Below are 15104 nucleotides of genomic sequence, written 5' to 3' on the forward strand. Positions count from 1 at the left end.
ATTTAAGGCTGTGTTTTTCAAGCCTGCATCTTGAACATATGTGAACTTCAAGGTGCCGATGTTGGTAAACACTAATTTAGGGAGTGCATTTTTAGGGGGGACAACTCATTGCCTCATACCGTATGAATCTGATCAAGGTGCACAAAAGGAAGTGGTGTTCATCCATAATGCCTTCTTCCCTAGTTATTTGCCATGTCTGTGGACTCCAAAGACCTGAAGAAGGATCGTCCAGACTGCTGAAAGTGTCACATCGAGTCAGTTTCCTACTCCTGCCATGTTGAAGGAAAGTTGCTGGACTTGTCATTGGCACAGCCGCATCTTCTGCCGTCATACCAGGCAGAACATATCAGCCTTTCGAAAGTTCTCCATTAAGCTTCTGCCTCAGCCAAGGTAACTTTGCAGCTGTTCTTCCCTGGCTCTGCAGTTTGCTGGTGTCAACCGCAAAGATCACCAATCAACTTCTACAGCCCATCCGACAGAATCAAAAGTGCGCAGTGACCCATTCTACCTCTGGGAAATACCCTTAAATATTGAGTTGGACAAACAACTTGTTTATCCAAAAAAAAAAATCAGGAGGGTGGGGGGAAGAGAGGGAGAGACAAAGTGACACAAAGCGCATTCTTTTTGGTCCCATTTGTGCAAACTTTTTGGTTCAGTATTTTCCTTCCCTTCCTACAAAAATCCTTGACCTTGATGTGTGGCATTTCCTGCCTCCCACGCTCTGTTTTATTATTCCCACAGAGACAGGATAGTCCCAGCACCTAGAGCAGTGATGGAGAACCTTTTCGGCTTGGTGTGTCCAAAATTTGAAAAATGGCTAATTTGACTCACTACCCTCCCCCTCAAACAAAAAAGAAACAATTATTTACATCTTCATTTGTTTAAAAAAACATCATACGTGTATGATTCCCAGAATCTGCTGCACACTTCCCTCAGGTGGTGGTTTCTTTCTGTTGACAGGCCCCTGCAGCAGCTCTGGGTCACCCAAGGCCTTCATTCTTGAACCGGCTTGGGAGAAGGCTCTTCCATGGCCTCTGCAGCCTCCGAAAACCACAAAAGCACATCCCATTCTTGTATGATTTTCAGAGGTTCTGCAGGCTGCAGACGTCCACAGCCTTCACACGTGACTTCTGGAGGGTCTGGAGGTCACATGAGAACACACCCTATTTTCATGTGGCCTCCAAGATTTGTGCAAAAACAGGGTGTCCTTTCAAGAATATTGTCAGGTGTTGGTGAATGTCGGTGTATCACCCAAAACATGGTGTGTCACTCTAGACTTTATGTCATAGGTTCACCATCACTGACCTAGGTATTAGAATTAATAATGCTAGTTGAATTCTTTTAGACGACACTGCCTATCATCAATTCTGAAAGGAGTCCCAAGTGATCCAGATTAGTCTGCAAATGTATTACATTTTCACAGAATCTATCTGGGCTTCGTTAGGAGTACAGGTAGTCCTTGACTTACAACAGTTCATTTAGTGACCATTCAAAGTTACAACAGCACTGAAAAAAGTGACTTATGACCATTTTTCATACTTAAAAATTCATACTGTTGCAGCATCCCCATGGTCATGTGATTTTCATTCAGATGTCTATGGAGATTCTCAGTCATCCAGGTCATGCTTGAAAACCGGTTCATATTTATGACGGTTGCAATGGCCCGGGGTCATGTGATCATCTTTTTCAACCTTCTGACAAGCAAAGTCAGTGGGGAAGCCAAATTCACTTAACAACCGTGTGACTAATTTAACAACTGCACTGATTCACTTACCAAATGTGGTAAGAAAAATTGTGCAACTGCTAAGCTGTTTCAAAAAGAGTTGAAAGTGGTTTGAGAGAGGTATTACGTCTGTTAACAGACATATACGCCAGCTAGCTCACTTTTGCCTCACACTCTTGTCTCACAGGCTCTCTGGGAAGAATTTAATAATAGAAAAACCTGTAAGACCATTTTCTCAGAAGCAACACGAGGTACGGATATGCAGACCATAACTACCCAGAGTTGGGACTGGGAGTCATAAAAATAATTGCATGATTCTCTTTCAAACTATCTTTACCTTTGTGTTGTGTCTTGCCCGCCCTCAGAGCAGCCGGGGCCTTCTTACCTGCTCCCGCACACTGGGGAATGTATGCCTCCCGGTCCCAGTCCTGGCTCCATGCCCACACAAACTGCAGAAGGAGAATCTCCCTGCCCCAGCCCTGACTCCATGCCCAGGCAAATGGAGCAGCTAGACCCCTCCCCCTCCTCCACAGCAGGTGAGCCTGAGGAGGGTTTATTACCAACAGCTGATTGGTGTGACCCTCGCATCAGAAGATTGGAGAGGCGGAGGCAACAGAGGGAAGGGAGGGGCAGGCCTTAATGAGTGCTGAGTCATGGAGCCACACCCCATGGCCTATATAAAGGATCTGCTTTCTGGCAGTCTCTGAGTCAGGCAAAAGTCAAACTTATCTTGCTGAAGTCACTTACTGGTCTCCTGCCTGCTCTGAGGACTTTGCTAGGACTTTGGGCAGAGCTGCAGAGGCACGCCTGATTCGGATTTCCCGGACCCAGCCGTCAGCGGAGGAGTGGGACACGACACTTTGGGGAAATTGTGTCTTCCCTATTTGAGTTCTTTGGCTCCAACCACAAAATATAAATACAGGCCAGAGATAGACCAACAAACAGGCCACAAGTAGGTCTTGTGACCATTCACTGGAAAAAGTGACTTACAACCCGATCCTCACTCTTACAACCACCGCATCGTCCCCACAGTCACGTGACTGAAATCCAGGTGCTTGGCAACCGGCATGTAGGTACAACAGTTGCAGCATCCCAGAGTAGTGGTGATCACTATTTGTGACCTTCCCAGGCAGCTTCCAACAAGCAAAATCAATGGAAGAAGCTAGATTTGCTTAACGACCACACCATTCAGTTAATAGTGATTTGCAGCTTTGGCCAAAAGGATGTAAAATCAGACATGATTCATCTAATTTAACAACAGACATTTTGATCTCAATTGTGATCATAACTCTAAGACAATCTGTACTGTGCAGATCCCAAAAGCTACTCAAAATTTAGTCTCAAGGGTAGACCCTGCATCCTCCCCCACTCATTCCTTCCTCTTTTTTTTTTCCTCTGGGACCTGCAGCAGTAGGGAACATGGTCACTTACCCCTCTGCCATTCAGCTGATGTGGTCTCTTGCTACAGGACCAGATAAAAGAGCACCTGCTATTAGATTGCTCCTTTTAAAATAGCAGTGGGGAAGATTCCCCATTTTCATTCTCACTTTGGGAGGAACATTGCACACTTCCTTTGCCCCACAGTTTTCTGATGGAAATTATCAGCTCTGAAACAATTATCAGAATAATTCTTTCAGAGCTGTTCTTTGCCTATTGGGGGTGTCAGAAACATAGGCCCAAAGCCTTTTCCCTCTGTCCACGTGTACAAAACTAACCACAGTTATGAGAAAGGTTAACTTGGATTAGAAAAATACAACAGGAAATTTTTGTCAGAAACCTGCTTCTAGCACTGCTGCTTCAGTCCCAATGGGATTTCATCCTTGTTGCAGCTCTTTTAAAATAAAAATAAATAATTAGCATCAAAGAATTCCATCCCCAACTTTCTACATTATTTTACTTAGGTTTCTAAGCTCTCTGGAGCTTTTATCGTATCTTTTCTTTTATGTACACTGAGAGCATATGCACCAAGACAAATTCCTTGTGTGTCCAATCACACTTGGCCAATAAAATTCTATTCTATTCTATTCTATTCTATTCTATTCTATTCTATTCTATTCTATTCTATTCTATTCTATTCTATTCTATTCTTTTAGCATCTTCCACTTTGAGATCTAGGGTCATAAGCATAGCTCGGTAGCCACAAAGCAAATCTTTCAAATTCACTCCAAAATTTCAACTTCAGTCTTCAATTAAAGCACCAGCATCTACACTGGGGCTTGAAGACTTAACCTGCGATTTGGGGAAACAGCAGCAGCAGTGAAACAGCACCAGGCACTGTTTGGGGGACACAATAATGCCAGCATGTTGCATCAGCAGCAGGAAAGCTGCCAGATCTGGCCTGCAAAAATCAGCAGCAAAGAATGTGCTCTTACCTGTGGTCTTTTTAGACTGAAAGAAAGAAGATGATGGCATGAATAATACCACCCATCTGATAGTTGCAGGGAAAGGTTGCCCCATTTATCCATAGCTTTCTTCACCTGTGGCTTCACTTCTATATGTTGGAACTCTCTAGGCCCATCTCTTAAATTCTTCTGTGGCATACATTTCTTTTTAAAGACTGAAGGGCTAGCTGGAAGTCTCCTTGCCTGTGGAGCAATGGTGGAATTTAAATTTTTTTACTACTGGTTCTGTGGGCGTGGCTTGGTGGGCCTAGCTTGGTGGGCGTGGCAGGGGAAGGATACTGCAAAATCTCCATTCCCACCCCACTCTGGGGCCAGCCAGAGGTGGTATTTACTGGTTCTCCAAACTACTCAAAATTTCCGCTACCGGTTCTCCAGAACCTGTCAGAACCTGCTGAATAGCACCACTGCTGGGGAACCCATGGTAGCTATCATCTGTTCGTCCACTATCTTCAGGCCATAGTCAAGATGCATTCTGGCATCCTGCAGTTATTTAGTGGGGGTGGTTGGTTTCCCAAAGTTAAGTAGGGTCAGACTGGATTTGTACTTGGATAAGAGACCACCAGGAAATCTTTCTAAGAAGACAAAACATCTTGGAAGAATATCCTGCCCAAGAAAATCTGTGAAGCTGAGCTCCACTGAAGGAGACTACATTTACTTTCCTCCTATCCTGTCAGCCCTCAGTTCAACTCAGGCTTTCTTTCACAGATTTCCTTTAATTTTATACTATTACAGGACATGAAGTGATTAGGAATTACAGTACAGCAAGATAAAACTGCAGTTGTTTTTATCCTCTGCTTCACCTAAGCCTTACATGCCTTCTGTCATACCTCACACTAAGATAATTTCCTTGCAGAGGGAAAAAAAATGATACCTCTGCTCCTACACAGAATAAATTATTTAAATCTGCTGAGACTCAGAACTGACATCCCAACTCAACCTAAGTGGTGATCTGAATCCAGACCTGAGGCTCAGTTGCATTTTGTCTAGCCACAGTTAGTGCAACAAGCCATGGTTGATGTCTAAACCATATACATAGTTTATTACAACTTCCCATAATCTCTTCATGATTATTCTGCAAATCTGTAATGCACCAAGTGCCTTGAGGTGCTATTTTCATGCTGAAGTCTGCCAGGTAATGTAAATCGGGCCTTTCTGTTTAACAGCCCTACAATTCTCCAAACCAATATTCATTCTTGTCCCTGCCTTTTAGAACAAACTTTGACCCTTAATAGAGAGGAAGAAGAAACCCAGTTTGGCCCAGCAGTTGAGACTGGCAGACAGTGAGTTCTAGTCTCACCTTTGGTACAAAACCAGCTGGGGGAATCTTAGGCCAGTCACTTTCTTACCATCCTGAGAAGTACACAATGGCAAACCATTTCCAAAATTTTGCCAAGAAAACTGCAGGGACTAATTCATCCGTTGTCAGGAGTCAACAATGTGCACAAAGGTGCACAAATGCACACACACACACATACAAAAAGGACCAGTGAATAAATAAATCAGAAAGCTCAAACTGCCCAAGGAGCTACTGATCCAGTTCTACAGAGGAATTATTGAGTCTGTCATTTGCACCTCTATTACTGTCTGGTTTGGTTCTGCAACCCAACAAGACAGACACAGACTTCAGAGGATAATTAGAACTGCAGAAAAAATAATTGCTACCAACCTGCCTTCCACTGAGGACCTGTATACTGCACGAATCAAGAAGAGTGCCGTGAAAATATTTACAGATCCCTCACATCCTGGACATAAACTGTTTCAACTCCTACCATCAAAACGACGCTATAGAGCATTGCACATCAGAACAACTAGACACAAGAACAGCTTTTTCCCGAAGGCCATCACTCTGCTAAACAAATAACCTACACTGTCAACCTATTTACTAAATCTACACTACTATTAATCTGCTCATCGTTTTCATCACCAATCTCTTTCCACTTATGACTGTATGACTGTAACCTTTTGTTGCTTTCATTAAGGGTTAAATTGCAACCTATGACTATCATTTGTGTTGTAAATGTTGTACCTTTGATGAAGGTTTTTTTTTCTTTTATGTACACTGAGAGCATATGCACCAAAACAAATTCCTTGTGTGTCCAATCACACTTGGCCAATAAATTCTATTCTATTCTATTCTAAATTGCCATGGCTGTATAAGCAATTTTTTAAAACTGCAATAGAAAAAGACATGACTTCCACCCAGCAGTCTTGCAAGACTGGGATTTAACTGTATATGTAAATATAGCGCAAATAATCAGCTACACAACTGTAACATTAGAGTGTAAGCTTGTTTTGTACTCCAGTTTTACAGTTATTACAATTGATGGCCCTCCTTCCCAAGATAGGTCACATTTCCTATAGCTGTTGTCTTTTAGCTCTAAAAGCAAGAAGAGGGGTGGGGGGGTGGATGACCCACCATCTAACAAGGCTGCAGTGAAAAAGTGGCAAGTGTTGTCTCCTGCTGCTCCCTTAAATCTTTGGTTTCCTGCCACCCTGTAGGAACAGATGATACTTCTGCTTGGACTCGGGAGAGAAATGCAACATTCACTATTATTCGTGATTGCCCTCCCACTCCCTTCCTCTCTCCCCCCCTCCTCGCCCCCCCCCCCGCCCCCGCCACCTAAGCCACACACGCCGAAAGCAAAATCCAATCGCGTTGAACAAATCCAATTTGCAGTAGCAGCTAATAGAGTTTGTTGCTGGTTTAAGCGATGGCCGCGTCAGAAAGGCTCTGAAAAGCATCTAGGCCTCAGGCCAAGTAGAGAAAGAATGAAGTTGGCTACTGAACCATCCACACATATGGGGCCAGGCAAGCTTTTTTTTAAATAAATAAATAAATAAATCCCCTCAACCTTTGACTGGGCTCCAGAAAAAATGAAATTTACCAGGAGAATGATACCATTACATCTCTATATATTCTCCTGTTTGGATTAAGATTAGGCGAAGGTGAAGAGGAAAACTCAAGTGCCACTGGGATCAAACTCCTGAGGGCAGCCCTCAATCTATGTTTCTCTCATTAGCTTCCCTCTTCCTTCCTAAAAGCAACAACTCAGTTGTGGGTCATAAATGCAGCCTAATCTCTTTCATAGAGCCCTTCCTTACTGGCCCACTCTTCAACCATATGATGGGACACCTCTGCACTTCTTAGAGGGGAAAGGTGACGGGTTCAGAGCCAGACACTGAGTCAGTTTCTGTATGTCTAGAACAGTAAGATGTTGATTTGCTGCTGAGTATATCAATCTATAATGGCAAAAAGAACTCGTTTTTAGGTACATGTATCTGTAGGTACGTATTTGCGCCTAGAAGGGAAACATAATAGTCTGCAATAAAGGAATGTCCTGCACTTCAGTATAAATAAAGGTGTGGAATAGAATTATTTCTTCTGCATCTGCTCTAGCAAACAGCTATCTTCATACCAAATATGAATTCATGGTTAACTGAACCATGTTACTGAATTAACCCGATTGCTTAGACGTGCACAATATACCCAATCATTAAGTCACCATACCGAGCCACAGGCAAAGCAATTTCACTTAAGTCCCCTTAACAACAGCCAGAAAATGCATCATTCTTGAAGGACGGTTCTACACTTCTGCTCATCTTCAATTCATAGTCAAGGTCAGTCATCTGATACCACATTAAGCTGGTGCCTTGTACTTTTCCCAACACAGGTGTGATAAGATTCATTTCAGTACAGTTAGTCCTCACTTACTGACCGCCTCATGCAGCAACAGTTCAAACTCACGATGCTTCGAAAAAAATAACTTTGCGACCCACCCTCACGTTTACAATCCTCACAGCATCCTGCAGTCACATGATTGTCGTTTGCTTACTTTGTTGTTTGCATGTATTTTCGCTTGAGTCAAGCAGAATTAATACTGTACAATATGGAAGGAGGAAGTAAAATTATGTCATGTCCACATAATTTTTTGCTTAGTGACCCTATGTCTTCACTTAATAACCAAAGGGGAAGTAAGATTACACAGTGCATTCAGAAACTATTCAGACCCTCCTTCACTTTTGTCAATTTTGTTGTGCTGCAGCCTGATTCTACACTTGTTGAATTCAACCTAAATTTCTAAAATTCTATTTTCACTTTGCGATTATGGGGTACCGAGTGTGGATTAATGAGAAAAGAAAATGAATGACAGCAACTGTAGAATCAGCCTGCAGCATAACAAAATCGACAAGGGGGTCTAAATACTTTCTGCATGCACTGTACGTCCAGTCAGGGTCACATGATATTCCACCTAGTCACCATGTTGCTTAGCAACTGAGTTTCTGATCCCAATTGTGGTTGCTATGTGAGGACTACCTGCACACAGTAATGTATAAAATCTTTTAGAGTCATCCAACTATTATTGCTTCAACTTAATGAGGGCAGGTTTTATATCATTTCAGTAGCTAGGTGATGTTATGAAGGCGCTAGAAGTGAGGAAATGACCTAAGTGACTAGTGAGGTTTTAGTAGAGAGTGTGGCATTAACGCAATAGGGCCTGGGAGATGGAATGGGATAATTCACCACAATCCACCTACCATGACTAACTCACCACAGGACAACTTGCCACAACCAACTCACCATGGACGATTCAATGTGGAATAATTCAAGAGATGAATTGGAGCTCATTCCAGGACTACTAGCTTGAGAAGGTTCCAACCTACAGTAAGACAAGACCTGCACTGTAATTCACTTGTCCCTGTCTTGAGTTATCTCACTTGAATTGTCCTATAGCGAGTTATCCTGCAGTGAATTGGGCACAGTGAGTTGTCCCGGGCAAGTTGGCCGGGATAAGTTAGCCAGGGTGAGTCAGCCAGGGCAAACCCTCCTAGACCCACTGGGAGATGGCCAACTCACATTGGCTACTTTTAGCCCATCCTTCCCCATGTGTTGCTGTCAACTTCCCTCCTTGACCATTTTAGTTCTGACAGCAAAGCAGGATGGGGATTTCTCTAAGCAAATAACAGTATGAGAGGCAAAGGATGATGAGGGAGGGAGAACCTGAGAGAGGCAGGCTGGTGAGAGCAAGTGAAGCAGAAACACACACACACACACCTCATTCAAAGGAACAGATTCTGATGGTTCTGGCCATCTGTCCAAACTTGCTCCTTCTAGCTCAAGGCCATTAGGGAGAGCAACTAGCTCCCCACTCCACCCTACCAGGCAAGACTGGGAACAGGAGTAGGAGAGAAAATGTTTGCAGCCACCAATCACTGTTTCTTCTCTTTTTAAAATCTTGTTCTGCATTAAATTGCCAGGAAAAGTACCACTTGTTCCTTCCTTAATGAAGCAGAGTAAAGGTCAGTTGTAGGAAGAGAGCAGATTTACCCAGTCATCTTTTGTGCTATTTACAGAATGGGGGAAATTGGAATGGACTTGCATTCCAGCATCACAAACACTGGTCCTCATCGGGGGAAATAGCAGGTCCACAAGGAAATTGGCTATTTCCAGAGCAAAGGGAAATACACATTAAGAAAATAAGCCATTTAGGACACCATCCTCCCCTACAGCAGTTCCCATCACACCCAGCCACAATGACCAGGCATGTAAAAAAAGATATAGTTAAACAACTCTGAAGATTCTCTTATCTTCTTTAAGGCTGTTAAATACTAATAGCAGTACTGTATACATGTTCTCCAGGTGCTAATCTTTAGGCACTGCTGCTCATCCTGTCCAGGAATAGCAGAAAGATTTCAACGGCAGGTTTGGAGAAATCTGCAAAAGAATGTCAACCTAATCTTAATTTAAAACGATCCCTGAAAGTTGCTCAGTGGGAATGAAACGTATACAATAGCTGCAGAATATTGCTGGGAGATAATATGAAAAATTATACAAGAGGAGGTGGAATGAAGTGCAGTGTTTAGAGTTTAGGTCTGGCTGGATTGCCAGAGCCCTGAACAACAGACAACTCTGCCTTGCAACTTTTTGTTGAAGTCTGTTTAGGTTTGGTTGTTTTGGTTTCCATTAAGAAAAGGATATATTAGACCACAGGGGTCTTCAGTCACTGCATTTCTAAACCTATCTATTGCTCTAGATCAGTGGTGGGTTTCAAATTTTTTTACTACCAGTTCTGTGGGTGTGGCTTGGTGGGCATGGCATGGCTTGGTGGGTGTAGCAGGGGAAGGATACTGTAAAATCTCCATTCCCACCCCACTCCAGGGGAAGGATACTGTAAAATCTCCATTCCCTCCCCAACCCAGGGAAGGTTACTGCAAAATCCCCATTTCCTCCCGATCAACTGGGACTTGAGAGACAGAGAATAGATGGGGTGTGGCCAGTCAGAATTTTTACTACCGATTCTCTGAACTACTCAAAATTTCCACTACCGGTTTTCCAGAACTGGTCAGAACCTGCTGAAATACACCTCTACTCTAGACTTCTCAACTGCTTTGCAAAACAAAAACTACTGAGTCAAGAGGAAAGACAAAAGAAGACCTGAATTCTCTTTTACAGTTATCAAACAATTAATGCAATACTAATACAAAGTTCCCAAGATGGCAGCCTAGTAACCTTAGAAAATGCAGTTCAGCATCACCAGGTGGACAGGGATCTTCTAAATCCAAAACTCTGCTTCCCCATTGGTGTTTCATGTGGTCAATTTTGCCCAAGAACCAAGATATTTGCTAAATTTCCTAACCCATTCTATACGGCCAATTAAGATAAGCATAGTTAAGAGCTATGTTTCCTGGATCAATAGATGCAAAAAATAAAATATAAATGCCACCACTGTGACCAGCTTTAAAAGCAAGCTTTGCAACCGGGGTGAAATTCAGCAGGTTCTGGAGAACCGGTAACAGAAATTTTGAATAGTTTAGAGAACCGGCAAATAGCACCTCTGGCTGGCCCCAGTGTGGGGTGGGAATGGAGATTTTGCAGTATCCTTCTCCCAGGAGTGGGGAGGGAATGGGGATTTTGTAGTATCCTTACCCTGCCGTGCCCACCAAGCAATAACCACAGAACCAGTAGTAAAAACTATTGAATTCCACCATTGCTTGCAACCCCTATTAGCTGTTATGATAGAGCAAAGAACTTGCAGTACTTTAGTAGAGTCTACTATTAGTTCCGTGGCTGTTGCTACATTTTATGCAATACATCCATCCCCAGGATATCCTGACCAACAATTCTGGCTTGCTAATATTTTTAGAAAGTACCATAACCCACTTAGTTCTTTGCAACACATTGAGTTTGCTTAGCTACGCAACCTGCCCCTCCTCAAAAAAATAAAAATAGTTTAACTTTTACTGAGTTGGCAAAAAAAAAATGGATCTTCTCCCTCGAGGTATAAGCAATGTTAAACATATTTTTGTTTACTTTATTCCTTTAATGGAAATGGATCTTATTGGTACCGATGGTAAGCAGTGATGGAGCAGAATGGGGATCTTATGTTCTGCAGCTGGGGGGTATTTTTCAGAGAGGGAGTGATTATGTCATCTGTCAACCTGCCAAGCTGCTTGACAGCCTTGTTCTGACAGGTGAAAAAGGTGATAACAAGGCTTTCAAATTTTACTTCCGTGTCTGACTGGTTAACACAGGAGAAGTCAAAGAATGAGAAAAATAATAAATCTGAAACTGATTTTTCTTTAAACGGGGTTTCTTACACTGCGCTAGCCGTTTAAATGTTAACACTTCTTCGTAAGGTTGTTTGCATTTCTAATTAAAAACTAAAGGTTGCATTTCAACAGGATGAAGCTCTTTTGTTAAAGCTCAGTGGGATTTGCAGGTTAAACCTAGGAAATCAAAAGTAAGCGCTGCACAGAGTTCAAAGAGACGGAATCAGCGGTTGTTTGTTTTGGGTAGCTGTGTTGAATAAGGGATCGATATTCCTTCTTTGTTTTTGTGCTTCGGAGTGTACATGCGTTTTCAATTTCCTGGGGGCTTGAATATGGATGGAGGCTGTCATGATGAGCTCTTGCAGTGCCAAATTGACCATTACACAGATAATGAATTTCTGAGATGGGGGGGGGGACCCTGCCCTAATGTCATCGAGGATTGGGTCAGAGATGGTATGATGGAGGTCAGGTTGATGTTACAGATATATCAGCCTACTACAACTCTCCCATTTCTTTAGCAATTTTGATACTGAATTGCTGAGAAAGCAAGATCTTCATATGTACCTTCAGCCCTAATGGCTTGAAACTCAATCTTTACTAGCTGTGAGCCCCAAGCTGCTATGGCAAACTTGGAAAGGTTGTTGTCATTTAATCCGAGTTGGAATACAGGGAAATAAACGTTTCCATTTCTTCATTTTCAACCACCATTGCTAATTTACGCTCAACCAGTGATAGCTATCATACCATATGGGTCTGAAGAAGAGTCTGACACAAGGTAGTCCTCGACTTAAAACAGTTCATTTAGTGACCAGCTGAAGTTAGGATGTCACTGAAAAAGGTGACTTATGACCATTTTTCACACTTATGACCATTGCAGCATCCCCGTGGACCATGTGATCATAATTCAAATGCTTGGCAACTGCTTTATATTTATGGTGTTTGCAGTATGTTGGGGTCATGTGACTACCATTGCAACCTTTTGACAAGCAATGTCAACTGGGAAGCCAAAGCCACTTAACAACCATGTTACTAACTTAACACCTGCAGTGCTTCACTTAACAACTGTTTCACTTAGCAACAGAAGTTTTGGGCTCAATTGTGGTCGTAAGTTGAGGATCACCTGTATTGTGAATTTGAAGTGACCTGCATCTGCATTACAAAATGGGTTGCCCACTTTTCTGCAAGAGAAGGCAGATAGCCGCAATACATTCAAGGTATTGTGTGACCACTGATCAAGCCAGCCACAGAATCCAGCTGCAAATATCATGATGTACTGTAACATACATCAGCTGGTAATGATTAAAACTAATTATAAATCCACTGGCATTTATTTGTATATCAGGACGAATATATTTCACCTCTAGAAGCAGACACTCCACTCTAAGGTTACAGATGAGGAATGATCAGTAATATTATAAAATGAGCCGTGGTGGTTCAGTGATTAGAATGCAGTATTGCAAGCTAATTCTGCTTACTGCCAGCAGTTTGATCCTGACTGGCTCAAGGTTGACTCAGCCTTCCATCCTTCCAAGGTTGATAAAACGAGGACCCAGATTCTTGGTGGTGTGGGGCAATATGCTGACTCTGTAAACCGCTTAGAGAGGTCTATAAAGCATTGTGAACCAGTATATAAGTCTAACTGCTGTTACTATACTATACTATACTATACTATACTATACTATACTATACTATACTATACTATACTATACTATACTATACTATACTATACTATACTATACTATACTATACTATACTATACTATACTATACTATACTATACTATTATTTGGCCTTTTTCCCCCCAGGGGAAAAACAGTGAAAGGAATCTAAAGTAACAAATGATTTACAGGATACTGAACTGCAAACTAGCTAACCATTTTTGCATGTGTGCAAAAACATATCTGGTTTGTCAGCTTGATTGATTAAGTCATGGTTCAATTAATCATGTATTCAAACAATGTATTGTTTGAAAATATTCCATGTGATGACCTAATATCTAAGTATCTGTCCTTCCATCTCCCACAGCATCTAGCTTCATAACTGATGAAGTGTCCAGGGTAGGAAGCAAAATGAGGTTTTTGCCTCAAAGATCAGTCTAGATGCTTTTACAAAATAAAAAAACCCACTTTTGATTCATGTGATGACCTTATAGAATGAGCAAATAAGAACTCTTTGGAAGGCAATGATCATAATCATTGCATTAGCATTACAGGGATATTCTGCTAGCCTGTAAAATCTCATAGGGGTCATTGACTTATGACAGTCTTCCCCAACCTGGTGCCCTCCAGAAGTGTTGGATTATAATTGCCAGCATGGCCATTCAAGCAAGACAAATCTTCAGATGCAAGCAACATTATGTGATTACAAGCATTGCACACACACACACAAAAGCTTAGTATCAAAATACATAATCAAAGCCAGCTGTGGTAGAAGAAACAGAACATCTGGAAGTTGAAACCGGAGCAATTTAACTAAGGCATCAGTTGTCACCATCAATAGTAATTAATCTTCAGGATAAGCTTCCAGGATACGCAGAGGAGGAGGAGGGAATATAATTTACTGTAACGTGCAGCTTTCCAGTGATTTAGGAACTTCCCCCATAAAGCTAGATTTAAATGAAGTTGTCTGATTTATTAATAAGAGGGAAACAGTCTGCTCCCAAAACAAGGGGAAAATGGATAATATTGAAGAGATTATTTACCCTTCAAAACTATTAATCGAGCAGTTGAAGAATAGATGGGGCAGCACATTCTCCCAGCCATGTGGCGCAAAGCACCCATTTTATGTGTTATTACAAATATTATGCATAGAATATACAAATATTTGTGTCCATGGGTGGGGGCATGGAGGAAGACACAGAAATATTCTCCTTGAAGCTGTGCCTTGTAGCACATAGTATCTCAAATGGTCCCCTTGGGGTAGTAGCAGTAGCATCATCTCGACCCTTTCATCCTATGATGGATCCTCAAGGACAAAATCAGACTTTCTCACTGAGTTCTGCCGCAGCCACTGTCTTCTTCCCAAGTTGGTCACATCAGCCTCAACCTCAACTTGCAGTAGATGGATTATTCCATGCATATATCTTCTTTTGCGGTGAAGAGGAGGTCAGGCTGACCTACTAAAGTATTTGGGATTAGAGTCACGTAATGTCTCATGTCTCAACTAATGCATTAGCATTTGAGGAACTCCTACAGTTCTCCTTTTTGAGTGTTATTATTTAGTAGTATGCTGCCTACAAGATGTCTACACCAATGGGCCACTTTACTGTACCACAGCCTTGCCAAGCTGATGCTAGCCAGCTCCCTGTTGAATAGCAATTCTGAAAAATGCAATAAACACCTAGGGGGAAAACACCAGATTTATGACAGCTGATTGATTAGGTAACAACTTGACAGTGTCCTCATAGCCACTTGCAAGCTGATGCTTAGCACT

At 42.1% G+C, this 15104-nt stretch overlaps 1 protein-coding gene across 1 annotated transcript in view; it reads left to right on the forward strand.

Annotated features, from left to right (window-relative positions):
* NDUFA4L2 (NDUFA4 mitochondrial complex associated like 2) overlaps window positions 1-6188 on the forward strand; it is a 63253-nt gene extending 57065 nt beyond the window's left edge. Inside the window, exon 4 of the mRNA XM_058173473.1 lies at window positions 184-6188. Coding sequence (XP_058029456.1) covers window positions 184-240 — 57 coding nt within the window. The 3' untranslated portion in view covers window positions 241-6188. The remainder of the gene's footprint in view (window positions 1-183) is intronic.
* Window positions 6189-15104: the final 8916 nt, after the last annotated feature.

The sequence above is a fragment of the Ahaetulla prasina genome, chromosome 2 (genome assembly GCF_028640845.1).
Source record: "Ahaetulla prasina isolate Xishuangbanna chromosome 2, ASM2864084v1, whole genome shotgun sequence".
NCBI classification, from domain to species: Eukaryota; Metazoa; Chordata; class Lepidosauria; order Squamata; family Colubridae; genus Ahaetulla; species Ahaetulla prasina.